Here is a 20,106-nt window from a genome sequence, read left to right on the forward strand (position 1 = left end):
TGAAGAAAGTGATGGTGCAGACAAGGAGGAACAAGGGAAGAAAAAGGTGAGAAAGAGGTCACCCTCTTCTCCATCCTCCTCATACTCTTCCTCTTCTACAAAAAGTGATGGTGCAACTCTCGAACCACCCAAAAGAAGAGGCCATCCTATGCCACTTGGAAGAGGTCGTCCAAGCTCAAAAAGTTCAAAGAGAGAGAAAAGAACATCTCTTTCCTTACCTACAATGCCACCTTTGGCGCTACGGACAAAGTCTTGGCCTTTATCCAACAATTCAATGTGGCGTTTGGATATGAGAGTTTCACGGAGTCCTCTAAGCTACGTCATGTAGCTATGCATTTTCAAAAGTCCGCGAGGCAATGGGGGTCTAGTCTACGAGCAAACGATGAAGCTCCACGAACACGGAAATCTTTAAGAGCTTCCATCATGAAGCAGTTTTTGGCTACCAAAGCCAAAGACAAAGTACTCACCGAATGGGGAAGCTTGAAGCTCTCTCCCTACGAATCTATTCACAAATATGTAGACAAGTTTTGGGATTTACATCTCATACTCTTCCTCTTCTAAAGAAAGTGATGGTGCAGCTCTTGAACCACCCAAAAGAAGAGGCCATAGGAAATCCTATGCCACCTGGAGGAGGTCATCCAAGCTCAAAAAGTTCAAAGAGGGAGGAAAGAACCTCTTTCCTTACCTACAATGGCACCTTTGGTGCTACGGACAAAGTCTTGGCCTTAAACCAACAATTGGATGCGGCGTTTGGAGATGAGGGCTTCACAAAGTCCTCTAAGCTATGTCATGTAGCTATGCAGTTTCAAAAGTCCGCCAGGCAATGGTGGTCTAGCCTACGAGAAAATGGTGAAGCTCCACGAACATTTAAAGCTTTAAGAGCTTCCATCATGAAGCAGTTTTTGGCTACCGATACCAAAGACAAAGTACTCACCGAATGGCGAAGCTTGAAGCTCTCTCCCTACGAATCTATTCACAAATATGTAGACAAGTCTTGGGATTTTCATCTCAAAGCCACTGTCTACAAAAAGATGGATTTTGGAGAGAAAAAACAACAATTTTCTGCAGGTTTATTTGAGGATATGGCGGAGAATGTTAATTCCCAAAGGCCACGCACCATATTTGCAGTCATACACCATACTATGGTGGCTTCAAGAATCAACTTCCAACAAGGGGCTAAGATAAATCCTAAGCCCATGGAAAACAAGGACCGTAATGAGCCTAAAGGAAAGGACAACGTCCAAAAGTCTCCCAATGGCAACGCCAACAACAACAAAGCCAAGGAGAAGGGAGATAATAAAGGCAAAAATAAACTTTCTCCTAAATAGCTAGAGCGTTATCAAAAATATAACCGTTGTTTCAAGTGCGGGGAGCAAGGGCATGCCTATCGTGCTTGCCCCCACAAGAATACATGTAATGAGTCGCCTAGATCTACCTTGGCCGAAATTCAAGAAGAGGATGCTCATCACAAAGGATCTCTTGTATGTCATGCTTGGGGAAAGGTAAGACAACATGATGCTTTCATTCTCTTTGACCGTGGTTCTACTCACAATTTCATTCCACAGAGTTGGCCACCAAGCTAGGCATCCAAGCCTATGAGATTGGAGATGTCCTACCTGCCGATGGTGCTTTCAAGGGGAATAAGCCTTAGTCACTCCCTTAATTGGGAAATTGAGGCTCCATGTCCAAAGCTATGTGGACAAGGAGGATTTCTTCATCTCTCCCCTCAAGCATGAGGATGTAATCCTAGGGGCACCATGGTTTGATCGCATGGCTGCCAATGTTAAATTCCTTGAAAGGCAAATCTACTTTAGGTTCAGGGAAAAAGATATGCACTTAGATGCTAATGAATTGGGTAGCACCATACCCATTGTACATAAGCAAGCTTTCAATAAGTCAATAAAGAGCTCTATTTTTGTGTACATGATTTTTGTTAAAGATTCTCAAAATGAACCTAATGTTTTAGCAAAAGAAGATATAAACAATCAAAAGGAATTAGAGTTATCCAATTTCCTCAAGGGATTCCAAGATGTTTTTATTGACGACATCCCTTGTGAGCTACCTTCCAAATGAGGGGATGACGACCATGCAATTGAACTTCTTCCAGGAAGCTCATTGCTTAAAAAACCTCCTTATTGAATTTCTCAAGCCCAACAAGAGGAGATTATGCGGCAAGTGCATGAGTTGGTTGCGAAAGGCATGGTTAGGCCTAGCTCATCTCCATTTTGTTCGCCAGTGTTATTAGTGCAAAAGAAAGATGGCACATATCGTATGTGTGTCGACTATAGAGCACTAAATAGGATCACTATCAAGAATAGCTTTCCCGTTCCACGGGTAGAAGACCTATTTGATAAGCTACATGGTCGACCTACTGCAGTAGGATTGACCTAAAAAGTGGCTACCATCAAATAAGGGTAGTTGATCAAGACATTGTAAAGACGGCATTTTGCACTACGTTTGGCTTTACGAGTACATTGTCATGCCTTTTGGCTTGACCAATGCACCAACCACATGTAATTATCTGATGGAGAAGCTATTCAGGCCTCACTGAACCTTTACTGGAGTGTTCTTTGATGATATAATCATCTATTCTAATTCATTAGACAAACACAAGCAACACCTCCAGGTAATATTTCAAGTTTTACGAGAGAATAAACTTTATTAATCGAAAGAAAAGTGATTTTTTCTTACAAGAGATTCAGTATTTAGGTCACATTATCTCTCAAGATGGCATCCAAATGGATCCATCAAAGTTAGAGGTAATAAAAATATGGCCTAATCCAAGGAATCTGCATGAACTAAGAAGCTTTATAGGTATGTGTGCATACTATAGACTCTTCATAGAAAAGTTCTCACAAACTGCGGGACCATTACATGACCTAACAAAGAAAAACGTTAGGTATATATGGTCCACCAAGGAGAACAATGCTTTTGAAAAGCTTAAAGAGAACCTTATCTCTCAACCTATGCTTACACTACCGGATCTCTCAAAGCCATTTGAGGTCCAATGTGACACTTGTGGTGATTGCCTTGGAGCATTTTTGCTACAAGAAGGGTACGCCATAGCCTACGAAAGTCGAAGACTCAACCCTGTTGAGAAAGCTCTAGGGATATATGAGAAGGAACTCTTATTAGTTCTACATACTCTAGACTCGTGGAAGCACTATTTATTGGGGACTCCTTTCATTCTGCGAAAGGATCACCAAAGCCTTGAGTATTTCATGACACGGCCCAAGCTCTCCAACAAACAAATGAGGTGGGCAAATTTTCTTTCGCAAATTCATTTTCATATTGCTCACATTGCTAGCAAGGATAATCAAATGGCCGATGCACTCTCAAGACGACCAAGAGTGAATGCGGTATCCATAGCAACTCACAATGATCTATCTTCTATGATAGATGAGTACGCTATCGATCCTGATTTTAAAGATGTGATTTCAGCCCTTGCACTAGGGAAAAAGGAAGAACCATTTCCCCTACAAGATGGTTATCTTCTCTATGGTAATAGACTATGTGTTAATAACTCACTACGTGAGAAAGTCATGTATGAATCTCATGCTCCTCCTTATGCGGGTTATAGAGAGAGATTCAGTCTACCCTAAAAGGGATAGAAACATACTGCCATGAAAGCAAACATACAAGAGTATGTTTCAAAATGTGTGGTATGCCAAAAGACAAAGTTTAATAGAGGGAAGCAACCTGGATTGCTTCAACCTTTGCCAATTCCTAATTCGCCATAGGAGAGCATATCCATGGATTTTATCTTTGGATTGCCCAAGTCTATCCATGGGAATATAGGAATATGGACGATAGTAGACAAGTTTAGCAAACAAGCACATTTCATGCGTGTCAAAAAGACTATTAAGGCCCATCAAATGGCAACCCTCTTTATATCACAAATCTTCAAGTACCATGGCTTGCCAATGTCTATAATGTCGAATAGAGATCCTCTAGAAGGGTCTCTTTGAGAATTCAGGTACAAGGCTAAACTTGTCTTCGGCCTATCATCCCCAAATGGATGGCCAAAGTGAAATAGCTAACCTAACAATTCTTGATCTACTGAAAGCTTATGTCACAGAACTAGATCAAAAGTCCCAATGGGAGAAGTACTTACCTTGAGTGGAGTATGCTTACAATAACACTGTACATACTTCCACGGGAAAAGCACCTTTTGAGGTAATAGAGGGAAGATAAAAAAGGCCCCTGCTACTCAAGGTACATGGGAAGTTCTTTGCTGCAGATGGATATAGCCAAGACCTGCAAGAATCTTTCCAAAAGATTAAGGATGCTATTTCCATCTCTCAGCAAAGGCAAAAGGCTGCCGCTGATAAACACAAAAGAGCTCTTGCCTTTAAACAAAATGATTGGGTCTTGCTTAAGTTTCCCAAGGCTCAATTAAGACACACGACGGTCAAGAATCCTAGGGGACACCAAAAGTACTATGCTAAGTTAGCAAAAAGGTCATATGGCCCCTTTCAGATTCTTAGGCCAATCAATGAGATGACCTATCAACTCACGTTGCCCAACCATTGGCTCATACACAATGCTTTCCACGTGAGCCTACTAAAGCCTTACAAAGGAGAGCCACCTCAAGAAGCAACCATTGAAGACCCACCGGAGATTGAGGACCAAGAAGAAGTGTTTCAGTCCGAGTCCAGTCTCCAACACAAAGAAAAGGTATTACGAGGTGGTAAGACTATATGACGATATCTTATCAAGTTTAAAAATTATCCTTTTGAAGATGCTAGATGGATGCAAGGCATACAATTAAAGGATAACCTAAACCTTGTCAATGCTTACAATGAATTCCTAGAGTAAGCAAATGTAAATATGTATAAATGAACAAAGTTTTGTCTTATAAAACTTTCTCTTTCTCCTTATTGTGCACAAATGTTAATAAGTATCCATGCTTAGGATCATGTTTGTGGAGATGACGTCTCCCAAACACCAAGTAGAGTTTGTCACTCTACTATGGAAGATTGATATGGACTAATGTGCAGACATGCTTGCGGCAGCTAAGGCTCTCAAGCACCAAATGGACTAATCATCCAATCTGGAATGGTGTCGTAGGGTAAAGTAGGGATTCTCTACCCGCTAGCAAACGGACTAATGATTAGCTTTATCTTCTCTACCTCATAGTCGAGGACAACTATGATTTCAAGAGAGAGGTAATGTCATAAAAACTAATATGTAATTCTCCCAAATGATTTTCTCATGTTAACTGATCATTTAATATGGGGAGGTACCAGGGAAGTAAAAGCTAGAATATTGGTAAGGCTGCCAGACCGGTCTCAATAGGGAATTAAAGGAGGGAAAATAGGGATCCAAAGGGGGACATTTTGCAAAAGAGCAATGTGCATCAATGGAGCTTAAAAGACCTAATGTTTAGCTTCATTAAGACTTCCATACGCTAAGGTTCCAAAATTTTAATTAAAAAGTCCAAATGGTCAAAGCTGGAAAAATTGGATGGTGGTGGGAAAACTCAAAAGTCTGATCACATCCCTATCAAGGAGGCGGCGAGCCCTAAGAGTAGGGGAGGAGAGAGAAACAGACACACACACACACACACACACACACACACACACACACACACACACACACACACACACACACACACACACACTCCAAAGCTTCCCCCAAAGGGAATAATGGACACATGGCAGACTCCTAGCCCAGTTGCCCCCAATCTTCCCTCAAATCATATTGGATGGCCATAGAGGTGGACCAATGAGAATTAGGCTGGAATAAAGTTAGTCTAATTAATTAAAAAATGCTTGATAAAGGAACCAATAGAAATTAAGCTCCCCAGAAGACTATTGGATAGTCTACCGAGGGGTCTAATGAGCATCAAGTAGCCCAATGGCTTGCCTGATTCCTATTGGCTGGAAGACTAAAAGGTCTAATGAGAGTTTAATAAATTATTTTAATTACCTAAAGCTCTGACAAAAGGGGACACATTTCACAAGGCTATCAATTATGCTTTTAATTTGTGATTGGCTAAGCTTTGCAAGAGTCAATGAGAGGCCATCAAGAGTAATTGGCAAGGAGGGTCGACCAAGAAGAGAGAGAGCTGCATTTTTGACCAACATATTGCTACACACACACAACTCATGTGTGCAAGAAGAACTCCATCTCCTTCTCCAAGCATTGAGAAGTAGAGGCCTACACCAATAACTCTTGGCTATGGAATGCAAATCCAACCAAGAGCCAAGCTTCAATACCATCCTCATCTCCTTTCTCGTCCTATCAATCTTTCCTCATTCCCTGCTAGCTCTCACCATTTTTGAAGGTGTGTGAGGTCTTGGGACTGAGGCTAGGGACACTAGGTGTGTTTTTCAAGCATAATTTGGTTCCTGAAGCTTCCATCTTCATTGCACCAACGAGTTTTGTCAAGGAACACAAAGATTGTACTGTACAAAACTCTCCTTTGATGGGAGAAGCTATAAAACAAAGCCTTTTTGGAGGGGGGCCCGGCTCCATGTAAATCCGGTCCTCAATTGTTGTCAATTGTTCTATTTCTCTATCTTTTCAAGTAATGTCTATGCCAAATTAGCTAGGTGTAAGTTGCTATGTTGCTTTCTCAAATTAAGTACTCTCTCTATGCTCATTAGGAACTTGTTCTTAATGAAATGCTCACTATGTTATCAATTTCCGGTACACACAAGTTACTAGTGCATTAAATGTTACATTATCTCAAGAAGTCTCGATCTACCTAAGCGTTGCTCTACATCCAAGTTGTAGGTGTTCGTCGCCCCATGGATATTTGGTATTTTTGTAAGATTTCCTATTACGATCATTTTTGGGCACTCCCATCCTTAGCATTGTTAGTGACATTAGGACTCTTATGTGGGCCTTCAAAGTGTTGAGGGTAGCCAAGAGGCTATCTTGTACCATGACTCCTATAATCGCCTCTATCCCCTATCCATTTAAGAAATTCCTTATTCACTTGGTCTCTCATCGGAACATAGTTATTGAAGTGGATTAGAGATGGACCTCTTGGTGGTGCATACAGATGTCAATGCACAAGCGCCTTGCTTGCAATCAAAGTGCAACTTAAGATGGGAATTCCTTGCCACATGAAGAGGTGAAGGTGAGTGTAGGGCATCGTGTAATATTTGGAATCCAACATCATAACATTGGAACTTGAGAGTTTCATGAAAGCTCTAATAGCCAAAGAAGATTCTGTTTAATTTCATTTTTTTAAAAGCGTAGGCACATATTTTATTTTATTCAATTACTTCCACAGATTCTCTGTGAGATTCCCTTTTGTTCCTCTCCAAGATTCACTACTCTCACAAAAGGAGAATATGAATTGAACCCTTGCCTACTCCAGATAAGACTTACGAGCTCCTCCCATAACCACTCCAGCGGGCACGTCAGGACGCTCCCCTTGCCAATCATGAAAAAATATATAAAAAAATTCTACCTCCGACCTACACGTTCCTTGCTCACGTGCTGGTCGCCCTGCCTATGCACGTCACCTAGCCCACAACTGCCTGCAGTGCCCGCTACGTCGCCCGCTGACCCGACACGCGCCGTATGACTTCACTCTCAAAGCATCGCATGCTACCCTTAGTTGAGTGCTCACAGATTGCATGAGGAGAATTTGTGTTGATTCTCCTCTTCTTTTCTTTTTCAAAAATTGTATCACCTACTCGCCCGCCCATCAATGTAAAACACCCCATCAAAGGTGCGTGAATCCATCTACAAGTTAAGGGCCGGACACAGAGCCATCGAGAGGGTGGACCGTTCGAAAGGTGGTAGCACACACACATGTCCAAAGGGCAATTGAGTTTTATCAACAGCTCTCGTAAATCGCTCCACCAACAACTCTCATGCAGACTCTTGCACCAAGTTTAAGTTTGACTCGCGTGCGTTCGGGCAACATCCCTGGCAATGTTCACGAAAAACTTTTTTAGGAACCAATGGAAAAAAGGAGAGCATTGAAAATCTACCATTTTTTTAGAGAAAATTTTGGGGTTTTTGCACTAAAATTCTCCAAATTTAGCCGGTTTCCTTCTAGGCAACCATCTAAATTAACGGGGAATTTTAAACTTTTGTCCTATAAAAATACTTTATGGGCGTGGGCTGGAAAGCTGTTGATCTGCACTGTTGATCGCCGTTCGATCATTGATTGAATCGACGCTTTGTGTAGTGCCAATGGCTATATCATATGCCAGATTTCTCAAAATCGATCTACCTAGCAAAGCAAAAAAGAGAAAAGTAAATACTGTACAGTTTCGTCCATACTAGCTTCACGAGAGAAGCTATGGCATCGCCAATGCCTGCGGTCCGGCGGCTACCGCCTCTCCCATCTTCGACGACGCCAACGCAGATCGCGGTATCGAAAAGCAGTATTGCAGCTGGCGATGGAGATGGAAATCTGGTTGTTCCTTCTGCAGAGGAGCTTCAGCTCTCCGCTGAAGAGTACGCTCAGGCCGCCCTTGAGCGCCTCTTTGCTTCGCCTCTCTTCTCCTCGGTATAAAATTTCGCTCTGTCTATTGTTCAAGATCTATGTGCTCCCATAATTTACGAATCTGCCTTTCTGCAGATCACTTGTACTATTAGAACATCGATCTTAAAAACGTACAATTAGAACATCGATCTTAAAAACGTACATGCATGTGGAGGTGCATTTTTGTGAACAAATTTATGATATTAGTATACCTGATTGAATCTCTCTCTCTCTCTCTCTCTCTCTCTCTCTCTCTCTCTCTCTCTCTCTCTCGCGTGCACACACACACATGTGGATGCATGCACGCATGCATGTGCTTATGCGTGCGCAACACATCCAGAGGTTGTGAAACCCGCCCTTGGGGCGATAGACTTTAGCTTTCACCCGAATGTTTACTTGAACTTTTCGACACAGAGAAACTTCACGAATAAACCTGTGAGTGGAATTAACACTTCACTTAAAGCAAGGCCTAGGAGTTAGAGTGCTTCCAAGCAGACAACGACACCCTGTAGGCCCCAAAGATTGGCGTCCCTTTCGGTATTTCTTTATTTTTATAAAACTTGGGAGAAAACCTGCAAGTTAATACGAGCTGTCCCGCTTTTACCGGGCTGAAAATGACCTACTCTAGTCCGATTTCGGCAGCATAACCGCAGTAGGAGGCTTCACAAATAAAATCCCATGCAAAAGGTGACTTCCCCGGTGCATATGAGCACTTTCCCAAACCTGGCGAGGATCTACAGCCTGTTGAATTCTCTGTTTTTCGCCCCGAAATGCACCAGATCACCTGTATAACGACCTTATCGCTTTCCCAAAGCTCTTGGGGTATTAGGGATCAATTAGGGTCAAAACCTTAAATGTGCAAAAATTCATAGCAAGCTGTATTTTATTGTTTTGGGCTCCGTTTTGCGTACCGATCGCATTTGTAGCAAGTCCTCGTACTCGTGCACTTTGTACCTTTGAATCGGATGAGATTTCTCACGTGAAATCTCTCCGAGTTCACCTGTACTTGTTGAAGATTAGCAATTAGCTAATCCAATACCTGGACAAGAGGCTATTGGCTCGGCATACGTGCATGAACCTACACAACTGTACATATAGATGAAAAGCCCTCGAGCGGGGCATCACGATTCTGTATTTTAAGAGGGAGAGAGGCGCGCGAGAGCGGAATCATCGCGCTACATAATACAAGGGAGAAGGCAAGCTTTCCATTAAAGCTGCAATCACATGCACCCACTACTCACACACACTTGAGTTCACTTAATGAAGCAAAATTTAGTCTCTACTTTCCATTAAGGCAACCCTCACAATTGTATATATAGATGGAAAGCCCTCGAGCGGGGCATCACGATTCTGTATTCTAAGGGGGGGAGAGGTGCGCGAGAGCAAAATCATTGCGCTACATAGTACAAGGGAGAAGGCAAGCTTTCCATTAAAGCTGCAATCACCTGCACCCAATACTCACACACATTTGAGTTCACTTGATGAAGCAAAATTTAGCCTCTACTCTCAAATTGGACGTTCCCTCTTCATGCTGGACTCGCAAATTTATCTGGAGCCGCCAAGTGTCCCTTATGCCTCTTTTGAGTTAATTTCCTAGTACTCACCAACTTATAAAGTGTAGCAAGGTGCCTAAATTACTTTGAAGTGAGCCTAGACACCCTTTTATTGCTTGGATTTCAGTGCCGAGTAGCCAGACCATCTCGTGGCGACTTGCCCTTCTCAACTGCGGGTGAAACTCTTGGCTGTCGTCCGTTTCCCACTGGCCACAAAAATGCCCGGCCATTTGTGACTTCAAAAAGAGGGTCCCAAAAATTTAATAAAAATCAAGGGAAAGAAACCAAGAACTAAGGTTAGTGGTTGCCACAGCCTTGTGACATACCATCCTCTTGAAATTGCAAACGTCCTCGATTGCATGCCAAATATACAAATCATAGACGATTTAGTGTGGTTAGCACCCTGTTATCATCGCATGTATCCACAAGAAAGGTCATGTAACAAGATACAAATGACTTAATGAAACCGTTTTACTTTTGTCATTTCATTTACGATAGAAGTGAGCATAATACCTTTAGCATTTATAGAGCAATGTCTACTTCTATTGCTTTGAATCCATATATACATTTGATGTGCTAGCTCCATCATTACCCCTCTTTCGAACATGTTGGGTTGGGGCATACGAAAGTTATAACCCAAAGGCCTCAAGGTAAAGTTGCAATACATTTGGCGACTCTAGCAATTCACACTCTTCCATCCACTTTACATCCATAGGTGGATAGTTCATGAACTTCACCAAATACCGTCGTACAACTTTTCTTTTAACTTTTTGTAACAAACTTGGACACCCCAAGTCAAGATTCTACCATGACACAACAAAGATTCACTTCAAAACAGTTCACAAGGATGACACGGCCCACGTAGTTCTGTGCCCAGAGGTATTGGCCCCAAAGACCGGCACCCCTTTCGGTATTTCTTTTTGTATTAATCTGCGCTCACTCTTAGACTTTGCATCCAGATGCTCTACTTATTTATTGGTACAAGGGATGCCCAAAAGCAGAGCCCCAAAATCTTTAACTCAAAAGCTTACTAACCCAAAAGCAATTGTCCCAAAAGCTGCTAATAAAAATCAACCAGCGTAATTTGCAGAAATCCGTATAGCGTACGTATTGCCACGTCATCAACGTGATTTTCGGCGATTTGTACGGCCTGCCACGTGCTAGCCATCGTGATTTCCGGTGGATATTCTACTGCAGCCTGTCAGCGCATTCCTCAGAGTATCCGGGGGCCTGCCACGTTATCAGTTTGTGACATACCCCCTCTTGAAAGAATTGTAATCGCCCTCGATTACGCCTGCAAAACAGACAGAGGCCATAAACTATCTTAGTAGACACTGACTGTTATTACCGACGCACTAGACACAACACATCTACACATGTACCAATCGACAGTCACATCACCGGACATCACAAGACATCACTTGACATCACATGACAAATCACATTCGAATTCATTTCAAATCTAAGACCATGATTAGTTGACAAATGTATTTAGTAATCGCATCTAGATCCAGTCAGGACCTCACAGATGCCCGATTAACTAATCCTTATTGCAATCATGTCTGTAGAGATTTATGAGACCGAAATGCTGCAGTCATTTTCCAGTGTGACATAAAAACGCGTTTCATGCAGATGAAACCCTGAAACCTCGAAACCTATGAAACATTTTGCCGAAACGCATAAAACGGACTAGCATTTTTTATGAAACGCTTAAAATTGGGGCTTTTTTTCTAGAAACCCAACGTTGTCCGTAGCGAAGTGCGTATTGCTACTATGTTGGATGGCTTATGTATTAGAACTCAGTTTTCATTGGTCAGGATTGCTATTATGGAGTCTAGACACATTTTGATGTGGTTTCATTGCTCGTTTTGATTTTAGGCTTCGGTTTTATGCATTGGTTTTTCATTAAAGTTTGAGGTCTAGCTCCAGTTAATAGATGATTGTGGTCCCTGAAACTTATGGTTTGTGACATTGAATTAAGTTTGAACTTTGTTCAATAGAAGTACTTTGCTAAATGAATCAATGATGCATCAGTTATGATTCATGAAACTAGTGGCTGTGTTTTAACTTTCATCAATACTGAACATCTCTTTGATCGTGCTCACTTGAAGTCGCTTCTAAGCAGTGAGCACTGAGCAGTGAGCACGGCTCTCTCTCTCTCTCTCTCTCTCTCTCTCTCTCTCTCTCTCTCTCTCTCTCTCTCTCTCTCTCTCTCGTGGACATTAAAGTCTAGAGTCACGTGTGCTACATTTTTTTTTTCCCTAGAAAAAGATCCTTCTATTAGTTACTGAAAACTGCCCATAGGGCTACATCCACCTCTGCAAGAGAGGGCTACAACAAGCATGATGGGGAGACTCTCCCAATGAAAAAAAACAGCATATATACAATGAGGCTAAATCAAGAAATGGGAGGAGGGAAGAGCCACACAGGTGGACAGTAGTGCCATCTGAGCACCCCCTGGACTATGGTGTAGAAAGGCCCAGGGCGCCAGAGTCGGAGGAAAGCCTCGCGGCGCTCCCGCATGCGGTCGGAGCTGCCCTGTAGTCCCTCAAGCTGTCCTCTGAGAGTATGGATCAGCTCTAGCCAAAAGTCACGAACAGTCTCTGCTGGTGGCACAGGGCGAGCCTCAAAGATGCGGAAACAGCGGGCCTGCCAGATGAACCAGAGAGCTAGGCCACTGATGAGCTCCCAACACTCCTCTCTCTCACTGCACCACTCCTGTGGAGTAAGCTTTGTAGCAGGCTGGAGTGTAGGTCGCCCCCCTTGCATCACTATCATCCGGTTGGTGGAAGATAGCTCAAACTGTAGTGCCGGGCCCGTGAGGGTGGACCAAGCCGCTGCCCCCCAAGTGTACTGTCGAGCCGAGGAGAGGGCAGGCTTCAGCCGAAGAACTCGTAGCCACACCTGCTGGGCCGAGGGACAGTCCCAAAGACAGTGACACTGACTCTCCACCAACTGGTCACAAGCTGCACATGCGGCCGAGAGACCACTATGCACAAGCCAGCTCCCTACTGCTGTGGCTCTGTGTGCAACCAGCCACTGGAACAAAGTGACGCGCGTCGACTGTCTGGAGTCCCACAGCCTCTGCCAAAAAGCTGCCAAGAACTCGGCTGTGAGGCCCTCCTCCTGCCAATGACGTGCTGTAGCGGGGCGGGCCTCTCTCTGTGCTGCAAGTATGTGACGTCCAAGCCGAACGGTGTACTGAAAGAAGGGGACTCCTGGGTGGTCTGCAGAAAAGAAAGGGTCCCTCCATAGCCACTCACCAGGATCCCACTGTACTCGTGCCAGTGGACAACACTTCCAAGCCCATAGCCTCCAGTGTCCAGTCTCAAGAGCTGCTGGGTCAGGGTCTATGACGCAAGTCCTCCCACAGATGCCCACAACTCGGATCCTCTGGAAACAACACTCTGTACCTGCGGGGCCTCTACTGCAACTCGCTGTAAACGTCCCCCACCCTGAAGCTCGAAGAACAGGGCTGGGATAGTCTCTGAGCAGGCCCTGACTGAAATGAGAACCTCCAGTCGTGTGAAGGCTCCCATCCACCGGGGTGCTACTGGCTCGAGAGACGTGAGCCACTCAACTGGAAGTGACTCTGAGATGTCCTGACACATGCTCTGCACCCCTCTCATGCCCTGTAGCTGGGCACCCTGCACCTCCTCTGACAAACCTGTGAACTCTAGCCAGTCACCCAGAGAGCGTGCTGGACCTGCTGCCATGGGACCCCAAGAAACATGAGGCCGACTCCCAACCAAGTGGCCTCTCTGAGTGCTAACCATGGGGTTCCAGACGAGGGGCTGCCGTAGGCGCTCCTCGGTGCACGTCGGCTGTCTCTGCTCTAGGCCACGCCGTAGGAGCTCCCAAGATCGAAGTAGACTCACAGCGAATCGGTCCTCCAGTCTCCTGCTCAAACCAACTCGGCGCAACTCTGTAAAGATCCATCTGGTCAAAGGTTGCCAAGGGCCTCTTGACTGAGGCACCGTGGCACGAAGCCTCTGCAGCAAGAACTCCTTCCAGGGCTCCTCGCCTGGAAGAAGTCCTCTGACGACGAACTTCCCAAGAAGGGCTCTGCTCTGCTGTGCTGGATGAATGATCCCAAGCCCTCCCTGAGAACAAGGAAGTGTAATGACCGACCAAGCCACCTTGGCTCGGGCAATCTGAGTGTCACGACCTAACCAAAGGTAGTTCCTGATCAGCCTCTCTACCTGGCTGATACAAGAACTCTAGAAAATCCAGCAAGAAGTGATGTACCACATAGTCGCCAACAACACCTGGTTGGCAACTACTACTCTACCAGCCAACGAAAGTCGTGCTGAGCTCCAATGTAACAGCTTTCTCCTGATGGACAAGAGAAGAGGAGCAATCTGCTGCTCGGGGGACAAATCCAAACCAACCTGACAACCCAAGTACCGAACTGCAGTCCCTGGAGGAATCCACCTGAAACCCTCACCTGGTATCCAATCTGGCGCAGGAGCACTGCCAACCGAGAAAGCCACTGTCTTTCTCCAGTTGATCAGTGCGCCCGATGCACAGCAGAAGGTCGCCAAAGCCTGCTCACATCTGTGTAGATTGGCCTCCTGGCCCTCTAAGTACAAGGCTGAGTCGTCGGCAAACTCAGCGTCCAGAAGCTTATCTCCCCGTATAGGGAGTGCAAGGCCCCTCATACCAACCTGCTGTGACACCAAAAATCTGCTCATCGCCTCCGCATAGAATAGAAAGAGAGAGGGGGCAAGAGGACAACCCTGTCTGACCGAACGTGTGAGCATGAAGCGCTCCCCTCTACCTCCTGCCAAAAGCACCTGATTGTGAGCCTGTCTGTACAAAGCTGACACCCCTCTGATCCAAGCATCTGAGAAGCCCATCCTGCGTAGAGTGCCCTCTAGAAAGTCCCAGTCAACTCTGTCGTATGCCTTCTCAAAATCGAGAAGAAGAATCACAAGGTCCTCCCCACGGAGTCGTGCCAGGGCAGAAGCCTCCCAGAAAGTGAAGATGTTGTCAAGGATACTGCGTTCCTTGACAAAACCTGTCTGAGTCCCATGTATAAGGCTCTCCAAAAGTGGCTGAATCCTCAAACTCAGAGCCTTGGCAAGAATTTTGTAGGCTGAGTTGAGGATGGTGATGGGGCGCCACTGTCGAATCTCATCCAAAGAGCCACCCTCCTTTGGAATGAGGTAAATCAGACCCTCACTCATGCTATCCGGCATCACTCCTGTGTGCAGAATGTACTGAAAGGCACTACAAAGATCTGGGCCAAGCAGGTCCCAGTACTCCAAGAAGAAACTGGGAGTCAGCCCATCCTCACCTGGACAGCTACCACGAGGTAGGGCCCTAAGAGCCGTGTGTAGCTCCTCAAGCTGAAGAGGCATCTCCAGCCTCTGGCGCATCTCCTCAGTCACAAGACAAGGCATCTGTGCCCAAACCTGCTCTCTGCATGCATCCTACCGCTCTGACTGAGGCTCAGCCGACAGTAACTCACGGTAAAAGTCAGTAGCAACTGCACGCATATCCTCGGGCTCACAAACAACTGACCCATCGGGTCTCCTCAACTGATTGACCTTGGCATGCGAGTGCCGAGGTCCCAGTGTCTCAAAAAAAACACCTGTCACTCTGTCACCCACCTGAGTCCACTGAGATGCCTGTCGGTGATAGGCAAACTCATGACGCCTCTCCTCTGTGCAAGCAAGCTCCTGTCGAGCCTGCTGTAACTGCTCCTCCCACCATGGACTGTCTGGATGCTGCTCCTGCATCCTCTGTAGTGAAGCAAGGCCTGGTCTGAGACGCTGCTCCTCCTCTCTCGTTGCAGCCCGTCGAGCCAGAGACTCCTGGAGAAAAAAGTGGCTAAGCTGAGTTAGGCCTAAGGCCACTCTGTCTGCAGGTAGAGCCTAGCTGTCCATGCCCTCTGTCCAAAGAGCCTCTACCCTCTCTCTGAGTGCTGAGTCCAACAAGACCCGCTCTGGGATACGAAGCATCGTGCTCCCACTCCGCTGCCTGTCTGCCACTGTGAGGATCACTGGTGCATGATCCAAGATGGAGGTCCCTGCCAGAATGCCCACTGATCCCCCCAAGTCACTGAAGTGGTCACTAGTGTAGAAACGATCTATCCGCGATAGATTCACTCCTCCCACTCTGCGGTTCGACCTAGAGAAGGCAAGACTCTCTGGAGTCTGGAGGCCTCACAAAGCCAGAGTGCTGCCAAGTATCCGAGACCCTCAAAGTCATACACAACCTCTCCCAAGCTACTAACTCGACTCCATGCACAGTAGCATGGCCGCCTCCAATCCTATCAGAAGGGTCCTCCAACATGTTAAAGTCCCCCCCTACACACCAATGGTCAGCCTGTGGCAAAGGTTCAACAATCTGTGACCAAAACTCTGCACGAGCACTCGCCACATTGGGCGCATAGATGTTCAGGAAGCCCACAAGGCCACCCTGAACCTGCATAGTAATCCACTGAGCCTTGCCCGGCACAATAATCCCTCTGCCCACAATGGCCTGCTGCAATGAGTCCGCAATAGTCATACATACCCCACCCTGGATGCCTCCAGGTCCAAAAGCAGCTGACCAAAAGGTATCATATCGTCCACGCAAAATCTGACCACATCGCCGAATGCGGCTCTCAGACAGATGGTGCTCCTGTAGCATAAGGAGATCAATCTCTCCTCCCACAAGGCAACGCTGAAGCTCCTGTCGCAACCGGCCCCGCTGTCGCTGAAACTGGGGCCCGCCTAGTCCCTGCACGTTCCACGGTTCCACGAGATGATCCTCATGGGGAGCGAGAGAGAACAGATGCTGCCGCAGTAGCAAGACGGGCTATCTTCGAGGCTGGCTTGGATGGGGAGTAATCCGCATCCGAGCGTCCTCTAGATAGGCGAGACTGTAGTGAGTGCCTAGTCCAATCCCAAGCAGAGCGAGCCGAGGCAAACACTGCGTATCAGCAAAAAAGTACACCACAATGTGCCTACATCCTGTTGAGTCTGGGGGTGTCACCGCGAACTTGGCCAATGGCCACAACGTCTACAGTAAATCTGTAACTCCAAGTTCTCCCATGTGGTGAGAGAACTCGAGAACCTGTGTATGCAACCATCCCACCACTGAGTCGAGGGACCACTGTCTCGGTCCTACCACAGAGGGGGAAGGAGAAACCAATTGCTAAGTCCAAGGCCTCTGTCCCCCTAGCGGCGAGGAACAAATCATGGACCCTGAAGCAGGTTGCCTCGTGGTCTGCTGCGGAATCGCCGAGAAAGCGAGTGAACCGGTAGTCGAAGAAATCCCAGTGGCGTCGGAGGTCGATGCTCGTCAGACCACGAGGGATAGCTGCAAGGGAAGATGTGTGAATTGCAGAGGGGGCTGCAAGAAGGGCTCACCCTCTCTCGCTAGGCGACTCGTGGCAAAGGCGCTGCCAAGAGATCTCCTAGCCGTCGGCGAGGGACCAGTCTCCCGAGTCGACCGTGGAACTGGAGCAGGAGGGGGGGGAGAGGGAGCTGGAGGGGGCGGGGGGGAGGAAAAGTGGGGTGGGACGGAAGAGGTAGAGGGGCGAGGTGGGGAGTGGACGGGAGCAGAGGGCGAGGGGAGGGGATGAGGAGGAGGAGGGGAACTCTGAAGGGGGGGCGACTGGCGAGGGTGAAGCGGAGGTGGAGGCTGGCGCAGGGGGCTCTTGCTTTAGAGGACCAAAGCGGTTCCCCGTGGGAACCCACTACTGCTGAGTGGGCACCTGAGGGCCACTCTGAGTGTCAGGCTGTCGCTGTGGCCCCTGGCGTCAACGGCCACGGACCTGCTGCCACCCCTCCTCCGCTGGAGCCCCAGGCTCGGAGGGTGACTCTGAATCTGTGCGCTGTGCCGCTGGCTGCGGCTGCGCCCAGCTGAGGCTGAGGCTGGGGCTGAGGTGCAGGTCGTGGCCTCCTCCGTGGGCAGGCCTTCACTAGGTGGCCCATCTGCCTGCAAATGAAGCACTGGTTCGGAAGACCCGAGTACTCCACACTCTGTCTAAACCAACCTCCACTCACCCGGGGCAGAAGGATGACCTTTAGGAGCGTGTGGGTATCTCTGACCAAAACTCGAACTGAAGGGATGCCAGCCGCCTTGGCAGCTACTGATGCTTCCGTACGAGGTGTTTCCAGGACAGTCCCGATGGCGGAGCCAATCCTGGAGAGAAGTGGTAGGTACTCCCTCCGTAAACCCAGAAAGCAGACTGAGATGGGGATGTCTGCCTCCTCTACTAGCACAGCCGAAGTCGGGTCAAAACCATGACGCCACTGTCGAAAATGGGCGCGTGATGCTCGGATGGCCAGTGGACTCATAGCTATGACCTTGGTAGCCATCTCGGAGGTCTCGAACTCAATCTGGTAGTACCCCCGTCCGAGAATCTGGACATCCAAGATCTTGCCCACCTCTGCGAGAAGGCGGGCCTGGAGAAGGTCACGCAGCTCTTCTCTGCTAGGTCGGGTGCCGAGAATCTTGCAAATGACCGAGGTCGCCTGCAGACGCTCTACCTCTGCGGCTAGGCTCGCTTGCTCTGTCGGCGAAAGAGCAAGTCGAATGGTGGGCTCAGCGGAGTCGGGCGAGGGGGCTTTGGAGGAGTCCCTCTGGGGCGGAGCATGAGCCTCCATTAGTGTCTGCTGCTTTGAAGGAGAAGGGCGGACGTGAAGGCTACCGCTTGAGAGCTCGGCAAGGAGAGAACCACTTGAAAATCCTCTGCCAATCAATTTAAACGAGGCCTTCGGAGGGGGGGGGGCGTGAGGATATGGGGCTGGAGCGGCGAGGGCAACGGGCAGCGAAAAAGCGGGGTGGCAGCGGGCGGGGCTGCGCTCTGGCTGGACTGCGCACAGGCTGGGTGCAGGCAGGCAGGCAGCGCACAGCTGGGGCAGCGCGAGGGCGAAGGCTGGGGGGGGGGGGGGGGGGGGGGGGGGGGGGGGGGGGGGAGGGGAACGCGCAGGAGTAGCAGCGAGCACTCGAGTTCTCAGCTCAACCCTTTTAGTTTGGGGAAAATGTCACGTGTGCTACATTGTATATATATTTATCATATTTTATTAATATATAGTTTAATGTCGTTTATGAAACCTGTTTCATGTTTTTGACGCTATGAAATGAAACGTTTCAAAACCTTGAAACCCCGGAACGACCGAAACCACGAAACGTTTAACGTCACACTGGGACTCATTTTGTCTTTCAGTTTCTGCACTCCAAACAAGTCAAGTACAAATTAATCAGTTTCATTTTTGGGAATTCCAGTTCATAAAGTCATATAGCAGAATACTGTCAGCCCAACAGTATCCCCGAAACCCAAAGAAACATCAGTGACTCTATATCAAAATCGGGGTAATCTATTGACAAAGAAGCGGAGTGACTCCCCTATATGGAAGGTCGCTGCAGTAGATTCATCCATGCTGAAATCGGGGTTCTATTTGAGTAGACTATGCTAAACCGAATGCTTCAAGTAAAGTTCCAAAATCTAAGGAGTATCTGCTAGGTCCTCCTCCTCCATCCACTTCGCATCCAATGCAAGATAGTTCTTGAATTTAACCAAGAACCGCGTAATCACTTTACCTTTAATCTTTCTATCTTTATGAATCACTTTACCTTTAATCTTTCTATCTTTATGTGGCAATATCTGTTCTGGAACGAGTATCTCCTTGCTTTCCTCCTCTTCGGGTTGCTCATTTGGCTCCCCATCATCTGACACATCGCCTTTAAAAGGCTTCAAGAGACTCACATGAAAAATCATTGTGAATTCTCCAAGTATTGGGCTTCATTCTAAAGGAGACATCATTTATCTTTTCTTTTATCTGGAAAGGTCCATAGTATCTTATGCTAAGGTTTGGAAAAAGCTGCTCCTTTCTCTTTTTCTTTCTTAGGCATGCCTTCTCAAAACGTAAGAGCACCCAATCGTCTTTTTTTAATTTCAAATCGCGGTGGTGTTGATGTGCTACCTTCTTCTGTCTTTCCTGAGATTTCGCTAAAGCCTCCTGGACCTTGGCAAAAGCAGTGTGCAAGTCCCTCGTGTACTGGTCAGCTTCAAAAATCTTATCTTTCGTGTTAAGGAAGGGTGGAACCTTATGTCTCGTGACACATCCCAACCCTATGTGTCCGTGGACAAGGTACACC

The 20,106-nt window shown here is 47.0% G+C and overlaps 1 protein-coding gene across 4 annotated transcripts in view; it reads left to right on the forward strand.

Annotated features, from left to right (window-relative positions):
• The first annotated feature begins 8,200 nt into the window (after positions 1–8,200).
• Positions 8,201–20,106, forward strand: part of LOC147451100 (vacuolar protein sorting-associated protein 52 A-like) — a 121,107-nt gene continuing 109,201 nt past the window's right edge. For 2 of the 4 annotated variants that reach the window (XM_086520060.1, XM_086520059.1), the window contains exon 1: positions 8,201–8,479. In XM_086520060.1, coding sequence (XP_086376186.1) covers positions 8,270–8,479 — 210 coding nt within the window. In that variant the 5' untranslated portion in view covers positions 8,201–8,269. The remainder of the gene's footprint in view (positions 8,480–20,106) is intronic. The other 2 variants (XM_086520061.1, XM_086520062.1) reach the window with 2 other exon arrangements.

Source organism: Adiantum capillus-veneris, chromosome 9 (assembly GCF_014529385.1).
Source record: "Adiantum capillus-veneris isolate H3 chromosome 9, ASM1452938v2, whole genome shotgun sequence".
NCBI classification, from domain to species: Eukaryota; Viridiplantae; Streptophyta; class Polypodiopsida; order Polypodiales; family Pteridaceae; genus Adiantum; species Adiantum capillus-veneris.